Here is a 19,466-nt window from a genome sequence, read left to right on the forward strand (position 1 = left end):
AGAGATTTATATTATTCAAGTTCCATGACAATTTTAGTGCTCCATTTATCAAGGAAGATATATGAATAGACACATCAATATTGTAGAGCTTCAAGTTATAACTAAAATATAGGTGACTCGTCCTTAGTAAAACTTGTCGTGAATGACAAAAATTAGGGAGGTATACTATGTAGTCTATGTTACAGAACCCATAGCTCTGCATGTTCTTCAAATTGGTGCTGGTGTATCAAAATTGAAATTCATTGATTAATTGAGTTGAATAGTTCATATCATCAACAAAATTTCTGAATAAATTATTGCAGAAATAGAAAATATTTATTCTACAAGCTCTCCAATTTTTTCTTCTCTTTTTATGTCAAGAAATTATTCCAGAAATAAGTTTTGTTCAAAAAGATTACCGATTTTTCTCTTAATAACACATCATTCTAGATTTTTGTAGTAAAATGATAATCGTTCACGCTTGTGAAATTTGCAATCTCAAATCAAAGTTTATTAGCATTAAACCAATTTGAATATTTCTCATCATTCACTGTAATTCCTGATTGATTTCAAATTCATATACAACTTTTCCTCTTATCAATAATTTAGTAGTGTCACTTTTAACGTTTAAATAGATCAATAATCTGCATATTCTAGCTTTGTCAATTTCAATTGATTCAGAATAGTAGGCCGACAATCTAATTCATACAATATTTGAATTCATTCTGCATCGATTAGATTAATCATTGGTTCTTATACTCACATTTCATTGGAAGAGGTACAGTATCTACTATTTTCAGTTTAGCATTTTTTTCAAACATATAGTTCCAATGAATTGTATAATTCAGAACTACTTGCACTTTATCCTCTAGTTGAAGCTGCAATTTTTTCACAACACCTTACAAAATATTCTGCACTGCATCAATTCAACATTTACATATTAAACGCATACGTTTGTGAACTTCCAGTTATAATGGGTAGCATGATTTGTGTTTTGGGATATAATTGAAAATATGCATTCAAATTATTACTATGATAGTTGAAATATTCATATTTATAGATAAAATCGCCTACATTTCTAATCCATCAATAATAGATCATATTTATAATATAAAATAGCATGATAAATAAACTAAAAACGTATATGTTTTCAGAGGATAATTTAGGTGAAACGATTCCTCATTTGCCCTTAACCCTGATTGAAATCCATAATACTTACCAGGACTTATGATAAGTGAAATGTACTATTTGATTTTGATTAAACGTTTTTATTTGTCAATGAAAAACTTCATGAATTCTGTACTATTATTTTTTTAGGAATATATCATGGCTTTACTAGCCGTTAGATACTATTCTTCTCAAATCACAGGCAGTACTGCTTTTCTCAAGATGAAAATTCTTTACTATTCTAATAAATCATAATTCAAATTAAAAACGCTTGCATCCATTTGTGAGATATAATCAGTGTTTTTATATTGGATTCACAGTGGCATAGTATGAAGTGTAATAGATTATTGAATAATAATAGTCACAGTTGTATAAGACTTAAAAGAAATCAACTTGTGAAAGAAGATTTCCAGCTCTATATTATAATCCTATATAATACATGTGTATCATATCATATAATATCTTATACCAAATAAATCGAAGCTAACATTAAAAGGTCCAATATTAAAATACTTTTCATAATAAATGAATAGAACAAATTATTGTAGGAAATAGTCAAATGAATAATAATTATATTCATGAGAACAAACAGATAGGACATAACTTAGTACCGTACGTATTTGTTTGCATATGATTATAAATTAATAATATATTCATTTCATATTAAAGTTGAAACTTCCATTATAAAAAATATAAATGCATGGTTATAAGAAATAAATTATCTATCTAAATTTTAATTCATTTGAACTTAATGAAAACTTACATTGTTTCAAGCATCTCTCTATTATTTTCTCTTTCAATTTGTACAATTTATTATCAGTATTATTATTTGTTGTTATAGTTTTTGTCATTTCTAGTGGTTCGCCAGATGAAAAGTGTAATACATAGTGCATAATACACATAGTGATATGTGCTCATGTAGGCTACCCATGTTTATATTTGTCACATGTATTTGTTGATGACCACCAACAATATTCAATATATCCGAAAACTGATTGTGTAATTTGTACTTTGTAGTCCCTATTTACCCGTTGCAATTTTGCTTTAGTCAATAACCTATGTACTATCCCAGACCAGATAGAGCATTCATTATCAATCATATAGGCGAAATCATTGTTCACTTTCTTGTTTACTTGCAGGAGTACTTGCATTTACATAAGAAATAATGAAAATCAAAGTAGTTACCCTTTTCAACATTTTTTATTTACATGTTCCCAACTTAAAAGTTGAATTGAAGTGGAATTTCAAGTGAAAATCTTATGAAAGTGAAATCAATACCGTATCAATATTGTGTCTGAAGTCAGTTAATTTCGTGAAAAAATAAATATGATTACAATAATGCGTTGCTTGATTGGTTGTATCAAATCAAATCAAATCCATTTATTGCCAACGACAGGTATAAAACAAGTATAGGCCACGTCATAAAAATACAATCATTGTTATACATGTACATAATATCACAATTTCATCACAATTTAAAAAATTTTCATATTAAAGCTAAAATATTCATCCAGATTGTAAAAACAGTTTCTAATTAGAAAATCTTTAATTCTTAATTTGAAATCTTCCACAGCCAAGTCTCTAATGTTTAATGGTAATTGGTTAAAGAATCGAATTGCACACGCCCTAAAACTCACATGACTGGATTTGTACCGACAGTATTCATTTCTCAGGTTCAATTTACTTCTGGTATTGTGGGAATGAATTTCAGAATGACTGGAAAAGGACATATATTATGAATAACAAGGGTCCTATTATTTGTTTCTCCAAATTTCTCTCTGACAATGAGTTCTACTCAAAATTGGAACACGTATAGTATTATAATACGGTAACTGATAACATGATAACTTATAAAACCATCAACTAATCAAAGTGTTTGACTAAAAGTGTTCGAAATTAGTTAATGTTTTTATGATTAGTATGATTACAAAACTGACATTTTTATATTGGGAAATAGCCTACATTATTCCGATTTCAAAAATTCTTTCGTAGGGACTATTTTGGTATTTTTTCTTCTTCGATTGTAAATACTTCCATCAGTATTGTTCAATCTGATAAGAGTCAAGCTAGAAACGTTAATGACTACATTAAAACTTCATGAGACATTAGAATTCATCTCAACATTTTTCTCTATCAAAGTTTCCTATTTGTTCCACTTTGGCGTCTCACCAAATCGATCACTTTCCATTTATAATAATGTAGGAATGTGGGGTATTATAATAAATATGGAAATATCAATAGAAATTGAATATATTCTTGGTTATGGACTGCAGTAGCCCTTCTGTTAGTGGTGTTTTCGGTGTTTTTTTCAGAGTGGGAATCGTACTTACTCAATAAATCATTTTAATCATTTTCAACATGAAGCTAATTTTAACACTCAATAAATAAAACTATGATTCTTTTAGGCTTTGAACCTATAATAAAATATCATTCAGTGATAACACATCATTTTCTTATTTGTTATGACATTTCATCATCAAGTATTTTTAATTTTCTGTAATAGTTGTTTATCTAGTGGCGTAGCTTTCCATAATAAAATTGCAGTTAAGTTTTTTTAAATATGAAATGAATTTTCCACAATGTCCATGCATCATAGACTTTATTATAGCATAATGTGGGATATACTGATATAGCATGTTACATTTTTTCAAATAGATTATTATTGATAATTATATAGATTATTCTATATTGAACAAACTTTTGCTTGGGTGGGATCAGATCTGGAACTTAATTGAATCAATAACTTGAACATTTTCTTTGAAATGCCATAGAGTAGCCTTTTGCAAATTGATTTTGCAAAATATTGAAATTTAAGTAGGTTATATTCAGCGTAGGCCTACGACACTTGAAGATGTGTTATCATATAATAAGCCTAAATTATAATATTAATGATACTTATATGTGAAGAATAATTCAATTCATGTATTAAGACTATGAATTAATAACGGTTCTGGCAATACAACATAGCTGTATTTATTGGTTGAGAATATTCCTATCAGAAAACCATTTATATTATGTTCATGAACATTCCTTTATTGAAAGTTTATAATTTTTCTATTCAGGCTTACAGCAGAAAAATATCATTGTTGTATACTTGAACAGCATACGCCGCTCTTGAAAATAAGCTCTATTATTCTTTTTCAAACTGAAAAATTAAATAATTCATTTTTTGTACTGCATAATTAGTAACACATTCTGTAAGATTTAAAGTTTACCTTATAGTTAATAGAAGAAATTAGGTATGTAGCCAAAAATTAATATTTTTGTCTGCTTTGTGAGTTTTTAATACTTCAGCTAGTGGCTATACCCAATTATATTTCGCATATTTATTACTGTAGGCTGCTAGCTCATTAATAGCTGATTTGAATCTTATTATTGGATTTTTCTAACGATGGTATGTGAATTGAAACTTTTTAATACACTCTACACAGGTATGTTAATTGACTGTGAATAACCGTATCAGGATTAGTGATCACTTTTGAAAAATTATTCCATTTGTATCGAATGTGTAATGTCTTGAATAGAATATTTGAAGACTTTCTAATTTTCTAATTTCAGCTTTCGTGCGGAGCCTTGGGGACCTTGCAGTGCTTCCTGCGGCGAAGGATTGAGGAAAAGAAACGTGATTTGCAAGATTTTCTTGGACTTTTCACGAATATTCATAACAAGGCCAGATCAAGAATGCCAAGGGCCAAAGCCACCTGAAACAGAGCGCTGTTTGAAAGAGCCGTGCACTCCGGATAACAAATCCACTTCATATTGGTAAATATCTTCTAAATGTTTTTAATTTTTCATTTGTAGTTTGAAAAAAAAATAATGTAACCAAAAATTAAATCTTGAGACTGATTATCAGATTATTAATCCAATTTTCATACTTGATGAATGGCTTATATTTTATATTATTTATTAAAGTGGTGAGATGAAAATGTTAAGATGGATGTGTGGGGTTACAAGAAGAGATAAAATAAGAAATTAATTGATCAGAGGCACTGTAAAGGTTGGACCACTGGGAAAGAAAATGCAGGAGACAAGGATGAGGTGGTTTGGGCATGTGCAGCGACGGGAGGAGGATTATGTTGGACGAAGAGTGCAGGATTTGGTTTTGGATGGTGTGAGAGGACGAGGTAGACCTAGGATGAGGTGGGAAGATAGAATAGCGGCTAACTTGCGGGAGAGTGGTTGGAGGAGAGAGGAAGCAATGGATAGGGCTTTGTTGAGAGACAGACTAAGATACCCCATTTAAATGGGATAAGGCACAGCCAAAGAAGAAGAAGATTAAAGTGGTACCACACAGGGTAGCCTACAGGGAACACAAATTAGAAATTAGAAAATAATTAATTATTTAACTGAACTGACAATTATTAATATGAAAATAATAAAAAGCGTATCATCAAACTGAATAGTGTATTGGTTTATACTTATTTCAATATTTTAAAATTATCATATTTCTTTGATTCCATAATAGGCTAATTTCTTCCATCTGTAGGCAATATTTAATCCTCTTATCCATCCCTATCAAACACGTAATATGAATATATTTGGAATTTTACAACCCAGATTAGTTAGCAATTGCAATAGATCTAATAGTCATTACATATGCCACATTCTTTATAGAAATATACCCACCTACATAAAGCAAATAGAACCCCTTAGCCTTAGCATATACAAACGATTTTTGAATATGTGGTTATTTGAAACCGGCAGGGATGTCGCTGATCAGCTCATCTACTCCTCTTACCGATTTTGATAGGTACTATGTATATATTTTCCTTGTATTCATCCTCAATATATTGCTCATAATTTATCATTGTTCAAGTTCTAAATTTTATTTGTGTGCCATGTTAAAGCTGTATACCGCAATAGTTATACTGTACTACTTCAATTCAAACATATAATATACTTCCTCCACTAAATTTAATCAACTTTTAATAAATTTAATCAACTTTTATCTTTCAAGTTATAATGTAAATATTTATAATTTTCTTTCTAGTACCAAGTTGTTTTTCATTAGAACTCTTTCCCCACACACAGACTTGTCTATGTGGGCAAAATTCACAAGTGTTTTGTATTATTTAAGTTATACATGTGTACTGTATTAATTGTAATGATTTGTGAATAAACTCAATTTGAATCAATTTGAATAATTCTAACAATTCTGATCTTTTCACTTGAAATTAGGCTGCACTTGTAGTCATTAGAAAATAATTTGGACTTGCAGAATGGAAATTTTTTTTGACTCGTGTATTGTTGTACTACTGTACCGCGCATGTTTTCGAACAATTTTATCTCTTGTTATTCCATGAAACTAAAATTATCATTGATGTTGCTTTCCATATTACTTGTAAATATTTGAAAAAACACTCACTTTTCTTGGAGTATTGAGGGCCTCAATACTCCAAGAAAAGTAAGTTTTTTTCAAAAATGTACAAGTAACACAGTGTATGAACTTCAACAAAGTTAAAATTATCAATTATGAAGAATCGTATTTATGACTATCATTAAATATTTATTCCATTCAATGGAGTTTCCTATTCTTGTAATTATTATCATTTATTGATTCAATTATAATATGATTCATTAATTCGATAATTTAATATTATTAAATGTAACATTTTTAAATTTCCAGGGTTGAGACCGTAAGAGATGGTGCATATGGTGATCCCTACGAATCATATAGATCGTCTTCCTTCAGTGAAACGGGTATAAAAGTTGCTCCAGGCAGTTCTGGTAAGAGCCATTCATATTCGTGGAAAGAGCAGGGTTTCACACCATGCAGTGCCTCTTGTTTAGGTGGTAAGTTGAGATTCGACTCTCAATTCTAGCTGACCAATTTCTGAAATCCAAATGAATCATTTTTCAATCAATAATATAATAAGTGCTCAATTTATCTACTGTACCTTGTAATACATCTATCCTATTGATCTTAATCTAAAAATATATAAGTAAATGCTATGAAATAGAGGAAGGCTACTACTTGTAATTGATTTCTTTCGTAAACTGGAATATTTTTCCATCTATTTTCATTTATGATGACGAAAGCAATATTCCAAGCTGGTGTGTATTATGAGAAGGAAATAACTATTACTCTCCTTGTCATTGAAAAGTGGAGTTTACATTGAAAAATATAAACCTTCTAATAATAATATAAAGTGAGCTATTCTGTTTTAACGTTTTTTTCACTGCATTCCATGATTTTTCAATGGACCTTCAATCAACATATTACTCCAGAGTTGATAATTTTGAGTTCTTCTTTTTATAAAATTAGTATTATGAATTGTGTGACATACAACTTATCCTATCCCTAATCTTATAATGAGCACAACGTTATAATGGCTATAGTAACTATATTACCCATGGGTAATACATTAACTATTATAATAATTTCTCTGATTGCCAATAAATTGCAACCAGAGGAGTTTATTGACAAAACATATACATAATTATTGTTATATTATACAATCATACAAAATTACTAATACTATAAACTTAGTTCTAATTATGATACAATGGGTAATATAGTTACTGTAATAATGACAATGACGAAAACTAGGAAAACAGAGTTGCCGATTCTCGGCCTTGCCACTGCCTTCTATAAAAGATAGCTGACACCGGTATTTGTGATGTAATATTATAATATTAACTGTCCATTTTTGTTTAAAATAATCAATCATTATTTTATTCGTTATAAGAGCATATATTTTCCAATGATAAATTTTCATAATTGATATTGAATATTTCGATAGTTGATAATGTTTCTACATTTTTGAAAAAAAACTATCTCGCAACGTTGTGGAGCTGGAAAAGGATTGTTATTGTTATTTTTGAAGGGACGGATTCAAGGATCCAAAGGTTCAAAGAACGCCACACGACAACCGGAGCTTATTGTGTTCCCAAGTAGTATGTTAGTTAGGCAAACCAATACCTTTGTCCTTTACAAGATCAAAGAATTTTTCCCTATACTAACAGGAAAAGGAAAAGGATTGCGCTATCTGCTTTGGCAAATGATATGAAGGATAGCAACTCCATTTCTAATTAAATAATGTCATTATAACGTGGACCTCACTATAGTTTCTTTCACTCTTGTTGAATTTACAGTAATATGAATTCTATATTAATACATTGTGACATAACACTTTTTTCCTAAGCGTGGTGAGTAGAAACTTCTCATATTTTTGACCCAAAGTAAGAAACATCACTATTTTCGTTTTTTTCTTTCATTTAATTGTGTACTGTATTTCCTACTTTCAGGAACGCAGGACCTGTTGATAATGTGCGTGAGGGACGAAGACCGAAAGGTGGTGAGTCCCTACCTGTGCTCGAGCGAGACGCGACCCGAGGGTCTGACGCGGACCTGCAACGATCACCCCTGTCCCCCGCGTTGGAACCACTCGGAGTTCGCGGCCTGCTCGAGTCCCTGCGGCATCGGCATCCAGACGCGTGACGTCAACTGCATCCACGAGGTGACGCGACATGCTGGCAACACTGTCGTAGTGCCTAACAGCATGTGCCCCCAGCCCCCGCCTCCCGACCGCCAGTACTGCAATGTGCTCGACTGTCCCGTGCGATGGCATACCACCGAGTGGACCAAGGTTTGTGTCTCACTTTGTTTTGCTTGTGAACAATATATTTATGTTTGTAATCAAACTCTTGAAACTAGTTATATTGCTTACTAGGTACTAGGTATGGTATCCATTCTTCTTTTCGATCTTTCACTTTTTAAGTGATTAAAAAAATCTTCAAAAAATGAATGTGTATGATGAACAAAAGTTTTATTCTATTCAAATGTACGTTATATTGATTCTTAGAATACTCTGTAGCTACCACTCTTATTAGTTAGTACAACATTCTTCAGCTGACTTTTCTTGGAGATATTCTATCTTTGAATATTTTAAGCCTTTGACTCATGAAAAGGTGATTGAAGAAACTATGATGAGATAGGAATGAACTCATAGTTTTAGGTTTTAGGTAGGTTCAGAACCACCAGATAAGTGGTTTGAAACTCCTTACAGCAGAGCTGGCCTCAAACATTACCCATTCCAAAAAATAGAGCTGAGATCTTGCTTATTAAGTCTCTGTAATATATGACACTGTATGCAATTCACTTTACACTATAAACAAAGATGTTCAGGAATTTCTCCATATTAAGGTGGAATAAAAATATATTGTCAGTTCCACAAAATTTATGGAGAAATTCCACAACATTTCTGTTCATAGTATAAATTTTATTGTATACAAAAATCACTTCACTTATATGGGCTACTTATTCAAATTAATAAAAACAATATAAAAACTTGTAGTACCCTTTTATTAAAACATTTTAAAAACTTCAAAACATTTTAAAAACTTCAAAACATTTTAACGACTATTTTCGACCTACTTTGTTCATTTTCAAGTTCAAAATATAAAACTAGTACCTATCAATAGTATCTAGTATCATCTTGTTTATTTTCACAGTTTAAACTTGAAAATGGCCAAAGTAGGTCGAAGCTAGTCGTTAGAATGTTCTAATAAAAGGATACTACAAGTTTTATATTGTTTTTATTAATTCTATACAAATTTTCACAGACCCAAAATTTTATCCACCATAAGTATATTTTAACAAATATTTCATTCATACATCAAAGTAATTCAATTATTTATTTCAACATTTAGAAAATGAAAGTACAATCTACAATCTAAGATCGATTTTATTCTCGATTACATCATTATAATTACGAACTCCAGAACTTAAGCATTCTTCTAATAAAGTATCCTAATAAGGCTAGGCCTACTTGAATTGCTTAGTAAATATAAAAATTATAGAATAGTGCCCTTTTTCAAACACTATTAATTTCAGCTGTGAAGCCATTTTCAAGTTTAAAAATTGTAGGTAGGTACTATGTACGTTAATTAATCTAGCATTCTTATTTGACAATATTTGGATGTTATCAGTGTTCGAAAAGCTGCGGCGGCGGCATCAAGACACGCCAGGTGACATGCCGACAAGTGATGGCGCAAAACCATGTTGTGAGTCGAAACGCAGCCTCTTGTCCCGCCAACAAGCCGCAGGACCGGCGGCCTTGCAACACGAAGCCGTGCGCCTCCGAGGAGCAGTACCCCGTCATCGCTGCCTCCAACCACACCTACGTGCAGCAGAACCCCAACAAGAAGAAGGTCAGCGTCAAGATTGGCGGGCAGGCACAGGTGTTCATCGGCACCCAGGTCAAGATCAAGTGCCCCGTCAAGAAATTCAACAGGTATAAACGCTTGCTTCAATAATAATTATGATAATAAGTTTAATATTAAAAACTGTAGCTTCAGTATAGTAATGTTGTAAGAAAATTTGATAAAATCTTAGAACCCTACATTTTATAGTAATGTTGTGACATCCATAATGTTATAGACCTATTACAATCGTGTGAGCTCAATGGATCACATTCTTCAAATAGGGAAAATAGTTATTTAAGGATGAAATCTCTTTGAAAGTTCTATAGTGAGGTCCACGTTATAATGACAGTATTTCATCAACTTTAGTTCTGCTATCCTTGTCTATCATTCGACAAAGCCGGTGATACTATATCCTTTTCTAGGTCCACAACGATGCCAATCATGTTTTTGACAGTGTAAAAATATAATTAATCAATGCAGAGACTCGGTATCGCTATTCTTCTATCTTTATTCACTGCCATAATAACATGGACCACACTATAGTAACTAATTAATAATTTCCATTCTTGACTATTTTAGTAATCGGCTGTTTATTAAGTTTAAGCTTCTTTTCTCAGATTATTGCAAATAGATGTTGATTTACTTCTACTGGAATGTCACACAGAATTGGAGAAAATTGAATTGATTACAGCGTACAGTACACTGAGATATAATTTACACTATGAACCGATATGTTGTGGAATTCCTCCTTATTGCGGTGAAATAAAAACGATATTGTCAGTTCCACATAATTTATATAGACTCTTCTAACCAAAAAAGACAGCTAAGATGATGCAGTGCATTGAAAATTAAGTTTGGCTTAAATAAATTATGTGGAACTGACAATACATCGTCTATAACTTATTTCACCTTAACACTGAGATAGAGTGGGAATGAAAATACTAAAAATTGAGTTACTATTTTCTCTATAATGTTGATGTAATTTTTTGGCGAATTTCCAGTTTACTAATTGGTTTGATAGATTGGTAGAACCACTGTTATCAGTTTGTGATGCTGTTGTCAATTAGATGATAAAATAAATGGAAGGATACACAGAAATTAGTGTCAGAATGTGCACTGTGAATGTAGGCTAATGTAATAGACTTCTAATTCTCTAGATCATGTAAATATTTCCATTCTTATAATCTTTAATTCTCAATTTAGAAACATCCAGATCAATATAGTTTTGGCATAGAATCTACAAATTGGCAATGAACAATTCTCTCAATCCATTGGAAAATAAAAATACGGCTAATGGTATTCTAAGCAAATACTTTCATAACTTATTTGCATTTTTTAATTAGAATTGATCATTGAATTTGACTTATTCTTTCCAGAACAAAAATCCAGTGGGCTAAGGATCATAAAGTTCTTAGTACCAGAAATACCGCAAGGTATAAAATTTCAAAGAAAGGAGCACTAAGAATACAAGAGGTGGAATATACAGATAGTGGTGTCTACACGTGCCTAGGTAACTAATAACATTTTTATTATTAATTCTCCTTGAATTTGCTAATGAACATTGATTTGAACTTTATTACCAGTTCATTTTAGAGTCTACCATATTTACGGTATTTCCAAATTTTATTGAAATACATATTTTACACATTGAACAAAATTCACATAAACACATAATATTTATAAAAAAATTGATGAATCAAAGTAAACAAGTTTTAGATCTGTTGTGTTCGTCTTATAGAATTATTAGAGTCTGCTTCTTCGTTTATAAATTCATTAATCAATTCAGATATAAGTTACAACAATATTTATAAAGATGCTTTAAAAAAAGCCATAATTTATCAAATTCCGAATTATTTTTATGATCATAGATGAAACAAAATTGATGCTGATTTTTTTGCCTACACACTTTCAGTTCAAGATATTTAAATATTATTTAATAATCAATTCTGAGCGGGAAGATCTTCAGCAGATCTGACATTGACAGTGAAGCCAAGACCTGGAGATTTTCCCAGCTCAGAAGAAGTAATGAAAACTCATCAAAATCAGTTAGATCCAGGTTGGTGATATAATGAATTACAATCATTTTATAGCATAAGAATAAAATAACATCAACTGTTGTCTCCAATAATAAGTTGAGTACGCTTCTCATTAAGGTACAGTAATCCAATATTTTTAGTTAAACCAATACCATGAATGAAAGATACAGTACCTACTATTGAAGTATATAGAAGCACAGTATAAAATTACAATAGGGCTCGACAATCAACATATTATTGTTCTCAATAATTGGTGAATATATTATTCGAAACTGTTATAACATTTAATTTTTTACTCACGAGTATTACAATGTGCGAATAATAATTATAATATTGAATACTTGTATGAGACATATACATAACTTGTAACATTTATTACAAAGTTTGATTTTTAAATTCCTTGTTAACTCTTCAGCACAAGATGAAGTGAAGTTCCATTTTCTTTATTATTCACAGTGCTCTGCTTATTAGTATTTTTTATAATTAATTTAGGATTTTAATTCTATGAGTACTGTAATTTATGTTTGAAATTCAAAAAAACTTCTTAATTGCTTTAAAAACTACGTAGTTTTAAAAGCGATATACACCAATTATCACTGTGTCAAGAGAAGAGAAATTTCCTGCATTTTCTCTAAATCCTTTTGAAAATAAATTATTGTTATTAATATTATTACCACTTTATCTGTATATAATAGAAAACATACTGTATACTCTTGTTCTAAGCTTGTATTCTCAATCATTTGTCTTATATTAACTACCAATAGCCAATGTCCGTTGAATTGTCTAGGTATGCAGGCAAACTCAGATGTCCCAGGAAGGCCGTTCCAGCCGGGAAACGAGGACATCAGCCATGAGGTGAGACCCGACGGGGGACCAAAACCGGCACCCAAGAGGGTCACCCCGTCACCCCCCACCACCACCCGCCTCGAAGTCAGCAAGATGGAGTCCAATCTCTGGCCGGAACAGCACACCGGAACAACCACCAAGGCCAGGAGTGACTATGTAAGTATACTTTTATTCATTAGACGTGAAAAATTATAATATGTCTTGCAAAAATGTACTTTTCTCCCATTGAATAATGATGGCAATCAATTTTTATATTTTCAAATCTCTTTAAAGCTGTGACCAGGACTGGTAATTGAAACCGGCATTGTTAATTTCCCGACTTCCGGATGACTCTTTAACAACTAGACACTTTCATAAAGTGACATTTATTGATTAATCAAGACAAACCAACCAGCTAGTAAAGATGAGGAAAATAAAATAATGTGATATTGGTCATTGCTATAGTACACATGATATGATATTAGGTAATTGAACAAAACTCCAAATCTAGCTACACAAATTATTAGTTATCTTGAAATCTAATCAATTATTAAATTCTACTCTACCTACTACAAAATATGAAACTATTATTTATTCTCACAATAATTACGTAGGCTACATCATTGAGGCTGTGCAAAGGCTAAAAATAAATTTCTACTGGTGATATTTTTCAAAGTTTTTTCAATTTGAAAGTTATTTTTGGTAAATTGAATAACTTTCTCATAAATTGATATTTTCAGAAACTTTTTGTTTCATTCAATCAACAATACCATGGCAAATTTATCTTCAACATTTTATGGATTTAACTCTTACCGAATTTGAAATGATGTATACCAAAAATTTAAACCTTAGACGCTCATATTTCAAAAAGTAATGATCGGAGAAAAAGATTTTTTCTTAGAGAATTTTTCATTTTGATAGCTTGATAGTATACAAATTGAACAACTTTGAAAAATATCACCAGTAAAAATTTATTTTTCAGCCTTTGCACAGCCTTAAAATGATAGGGAGAGGTAAAATAAGGTAGCCTTGTGCTATTCTTCTCCCAAATTTAGATAAGATTACACGTAGTCCGAAATAGGTTGAGATTCAAATAAAGATTCAAGCAGGGTAAGAAATAAAAAAACATCAATATTATCACTCGTTTAGTGATAGTGTCACTCGTTTCCAAATTGACTAGTATTATTGATTCCAAAAGCAGGAAAATGTAAGTGATTGACATCAATATTATATAAAGAAACGTCATTCATTCCCAAATAGACTCAAAAAAATTAAATCAAATTTTTATTCGCAATTCAAACAATTGAGGGTCCTGCCAAACCCGAAGGTTACAAAAGCTAGATAAACTTAGACAAAATAAATGTGACTCTACAAAGTTTTTAAATATAAGATAAAAGAAAACAAATACAAAGTGCAAAAATAAAATAAGAAATATACAGTACATCAGATTTTGCTAGAGAATTAATAAAAAAATGGAAAATAACAAAAATAACTAAACCTTTTATTGAGTCCAAGAACAGAGACCACGATAAGAATGTATGTATTTGCGCGAATTGAGTGTTGATGATTGTTTAGGAGCCGCCAGTTCCCGAGGACCCCCCCTCGACAGCGATGTCCAATAGTGGGTCACGACCCATGCCCCACTTCCAGATGCTATTAGCCAATCTACAGGTGAGCTGCGCATCTTGCCTGCCAGCCCAGCCCTCCACCCATCTCTGTACCCATCTCCACCCAACACAGATAATCATCACACTGCACTCTATTTCTCTCCTATACTCTATACTTGCTCTCTTTTGTTTAGCCCACGGTACATAGAAGAATAGAATAGATTAGCTTTTTTATTTTATGACATTGCATCAAGAAGCACATCTACTTCTACATACCGTGGCTTAGCCCGTGCTTATTTTTTGAAGTTGGCGCATGATTATATATCATCGTTTATTTCAAATTTCCTCTCAAACTTGTTTTTTTTATAGAACTAAACTCATATTTATTTGACGTTACCAGAAAATGTCAGCGCATGTGATTTATGATTATTCCATTGTGTATTACAAATTTTCTCTCTCAAACTTGGTATTATTCATAGAACTTAACTCATAGAACTATCATGTTTATTCAACGTTACCAGAAACTTCGACGCATGTGATTTATTCCATTGTTTATTGCAAATTTTCATTCTCAGACTTGTTATTTTTAGCTAGAATTCAGCTCATGCTTATTTTGAATTTTGGCGCATGCATTTAGGATTATTCTACATTTGTGCTCATATTATATTCAAAATATCATATTTATTGCATTTCGACAGCATATCACACCCAGCCGGCTTCAGTTCTGCCTGAGTAGGTCTATGTTCATTTCGATTGTTTTTCTGTTGTGAATGATTTATATTGCTGATATTAATAGCTCTGCAATCAATATTTTCATCATCGTTTTCTACAATTCTTCACATATTCTAATACTTTATTTCGGAGTTACCAGCAGATGGGATTAATTCGATCTACTTTTATTTAGCTTGTGTAAAATATAAGTGGATGCGCTCATTTCTGTATGAGCAATTATTGTGTGAAATCATTCTTCAGAAGCTGGAACTATAGTGCATTTTGAATGTATTATCAGATAAATTCATTCTCAAGCTCTCATGAGATCGCTTCAATTTCAGATGATTATTATATTTTATGTTGTTTATTAAAGAAGTTGACATATCATTCAAATAAACTACATCCAAAAAAATTGGAAACCTCAACTTTGATAGTAGGCCTGATCTTTCTTTACAATTGCATACCAGTCGCCTAGATCATAATGCTCAAATTTCGAATGTGTGACTGCAATGAATAATGTGGACATTTTATGATCATACTACAGTATTTTTGAGTGATCAAAAATAGACGAGTGAGTGATCAGTAGAATTGTGAAGAGTTTCTTCTCCAAAGAGTAACCGTCAATTTGAATGTTGTCGAACTCAATCTGAGATGAACAAAACAATATCTGAATAAGTTCATACAGGTATTATATTGTATCAAACACTTTGATTATGAGAAACTGATCAATACGGTATGTAATTTTGAAATCTTAGCCTACTGTACAGAAATTGATGATTATATAACGAATTTTACTGACTTCACTTCTGCGTTCGAGTAGAGCTTGATTTATTTATTTATTCATTCAGACAGCATGCTATCCCACTTTTGCATGGCCCATCCATTTGAATAATGTTCTTCTCTCATAAGGAAACTGAAGATCCATATCATATTCATGTAGACTTATGTATTTGAAGCTTTCCATTGATAAAAAGCTATTATAACTTTATTGATGAGTAATGCACCTCAGGTTGTATATATCTTTAAACACTACAGTACTTAACTAGATCTTCAAATATAGAACTTGATTCAAATATGTATAAGCTTATCAGTTCCATTCAAATATGAATTTCATTTATATTTTTAGCTCTAAGAACGGTACATTTTAAATTTTTCAAAAAGAAGATATTGTAATGTGAATTTGTGTTAACCATTTTGATGTGCTACAATTCATACTCATTCTAGTAATTACACATGATAGAAAGATTGTTTGCGTATGAGAAACATTGAGTTCAAGTAAGCCAATCTGTATCGGAACTTTTATAACATTTTTAGGTTTGCAGACTCTTATTCTCATGAAGTTGCTCGAAAGGTTGTATAAGTTGCCTCATTCAAGGAATTTATTCTTCTTAATACACTGCAACATACATGCATAAGTGCATGCATTAAATGCATAAGCAGGGATCTTTCAACTGTTAATATGATTTTGTGGAACGATTCAGTGATCCTCTATACATGATGAGAATACAGCAATGCGTTTAAGGTGTGTCAGAATTTAGAAATAGACTAGATTATGAATAATAATGGGGTGTAAGAAAAAGTAATGAATATCCGAATGAAAGAATCTCTCAAAAATATTCCCAAAAAGGAGTTTGAAAAACCATAATTTGAATTGATGGAAATGATTTTTTGTTAGAATTATTGTCACCCATTGTAATTCCATCCAATTGATGAGATGAGGAGCCTACCGTTCCATATTTTTTTATAATTCCTGTTTTAAGAGAGGAGACACCACACGGGGTGTGTACTTATTATATACGAGTATTATAATACCTCAAATTATGTGATGAATTTTTATTGCCAGTATAAGGAAGACTTCTCCTATTTAATATTATATTATTACAGGGCTTCATAAATTCTATGGAACAACCCTCTGTTTTCATAACAGTCACTCAATCTATTGTTGATATTCCAGTTTAAGGTAGCCTTCTCCTATGTTATTATTACAGGACCCTCTCTATTCAGAATAGCCTATCATTTATCTTTGTTGATAGTCTAGTATAAAAAGATGTCCTCTTGTACTTAATAATTACAGGACATAATTATTTCTATGAACCAGTCTCTTGTTTCCATAAGACAATAAAACCTTTTGTAATTTGTATATTACTATCTATTGTTGATATTGCTGCCGCTGCTGCTGCTAAAGTGTGCTTATAGTGTTGTTGTGTACTCTAATAACTACAAATGTAAGTTGCAAGGCTTTTAGCTTCCATAATAATGAAAAAAGTAGAACCTCTGGCCGTTCCAGTCGTTGGGGAGTTCGCGGGGCCACCGCATGGTGATGGAGGAGGCATTGCCGCCCCTTCCCGCTGCCGCCCTAGCCTGCTCGAGTTCGGCGGCGAAGAGCACGATCACGATGCAGAAGGCAGTGACTCCGACGCCGACGCCACCTCCGAGCCCAAGGCGCCTCTCTTCATTCTCGGAAAAGGTGTGTAGCTCGGCATTTTCCATGATTTCATACCATTTGAAATGCCATCTTCAGAGATATTAATATTATATCATTTCGTGATTTTTGTCCAGTAAAAATAACATCTTATTATATATTATTGATAAATTTGAAACTCTAGATAAAGATGTGTACCGATAGCTCTGAATATAATGATTTTTCAAGTTGAAATGCCTTTTCGAAATATTTTATAATTATATATTTGGAATATTTTTACTATTAAAAAAGTTGAGAGTGGAACAAAGAAGTATGAAAATTGAATTGTAGCCTACCTATAGGAGATTGTAGAATGGATTGATTGTTCAATCTGTTCATGATTTCTCGCTTCAGCTAATAAATATCAGAAGCACATAATCTTTTACTAATCTTTTATCAACTAACTTTAATAGCCCACAGCTATTCACAATATCATTTTTGTACTGTACCCGTTGTAATTGTTTTCGTTGAATAATATGAATTTAAATTCCACTCGCTATGGTCGTGAACGGAAAACTGAATTTTTTTCCTAGATTAGATCAATAATTATTGTATTGAAACCGTAGTTACAATAAGCTGTAAGCTACATACATATAGTAGTTACATATAAGCTGTAAGCTACATATAGTACGGAAGTTACATATAAGCTAAATGGAATGTTGAATTTTCTTTCGCAGGATCAGCAAAGAGTTTGAAATTTGATTGGATGATAACGGAGTGGTCCCAGTGCTCCGAAACGTGTGGTGGAAATGGATTTCAGGTACCATATTTTATGATCATAATTACCATTACCATTACCATTGATTATTATTACTGTTCATAATTATTTATATATTATTATTATTATATATAATTATCAGGTTTACATTATCGATCATATTAAAATAAATTAGATTTAACGTTGAATACGTCCTGCTTAGCCTACTTGTTTATTTTGTGTTTCGAATTTACCTACTGTCATCATGTTCCTTGATATAATACTATTCGAATTTTTAAAATGGTACCGCTCTCTCTTTATGCTTATTTGAACAAAATTCTTGTTTCCCTCTACGAGAGGCTTGTTGCTCATGCACCCGCACCTTGTATACTGGACACGGCATATACTGCAGTAAGCCTATCTATGGAGTTATATATAATAATAATAATTATTACTGCCCATAATATTGCAGTTCAGAAATGGTTTGTTTAATATAAAGCCTATCAACTAAAATAACAGTGATTTGATTTTTTGATAGTGAAAACAACTCATGGTGAAATCTACATCAGCGAAATTTTTAGGGTGATTCTATAAAATTATTGTGTTATTGTTTTTCCATTCATTCTATTTATATTTAGTTTTAAACTATTTATCCCCTTTCATTATTCAAGTACAAGCTTATCATGAAAGGCTACCTGGCGTAGCTGGCTATCTTATCCACACTGGTTCAAATTCTATCAGGCTACTTCTGAGTAACTAGGCTTATGATTATATTGCAAACTTTCAATTATAATGATTTAGATAATAAAAAGTTTGTTAATATTTTTATGTTAACC

General features: G+C 31.5%; 1 protein-coding gene across 6 annotated transcripts in view; it reads left to right on the forward strand.

The window, feature by feature from the left end:
- LOC111057538 (ADAMTS-like protein 1) overlaps window positions 1-19,466 on the forward strand; it is a 323,119-nt gene that overhangs the window by 291,438 nt on the left and 12,215 nt on the right. For 4 of the 6 annotated variants that reach the window (XM_039421842.1, XM_039421841.1, XM_039421845.1 and 1 more), the window contains 10 exons: window positions 4,705-4,908; window positions 6,773-6,939; window positions 8,395-8,735; window positions 10,078-10,382; window positions 11,670-11,803; window positions 12,245-12,349; window positions 13,117-13,331; window positions 14,730-14,825; window positions 17,742-17,939; window positions 18,611-18,693. In XM_039421842.1, coding sequence (XP_039277776.1) covers window positions 4,705-4,908; window positions 6,773-6,939; window positions 8,395-8,735; window positions 10,078-10,382; window positions 11,670-11,803; window positions 12,245-12,349; window positions 13,117-13,331; window positions 14,730-14,825; window positions 17,742-17,939; window positions 18,611-18,628 — 1,783 coding nt within the window. In that variant the 3' untranslated portion in view covers window positions 18,629-18,693. The remainder of the gene's footprint in view (window positions 1-4,704; window positions 4,909-6,772; window positions 6,940-8,394; window positions 8,736-10,077; window positions 10,383-11,669; window positions 11,804-12,244; window positions 12,350-13,116; window positions 13,332-14,729; window positions 14,826-17,741; window positions 17,940-18,610; window positions 18,694-19,466) is intronic. The other 2 variants (XM_039421844.1, XM_039421846.1) reach the window with 2 other exon arrangements.

The sequence above is a fragment of the Nilaparvata lugens genome, chromosome 2 (assembly GCF_014356525.2).
Source record: "Nilaparvata lugens isolate BPH chromosome 2, ASM1435652v1, whole genome shotgun sequence".
In the NCBI taxonomy this organism is placed as follows: Eukaryota; Metazoa; Arthropoda; class Insecta; order Hemiptera; family Delphacidae; genus Nilaparvata; species Nilaparvata lugens.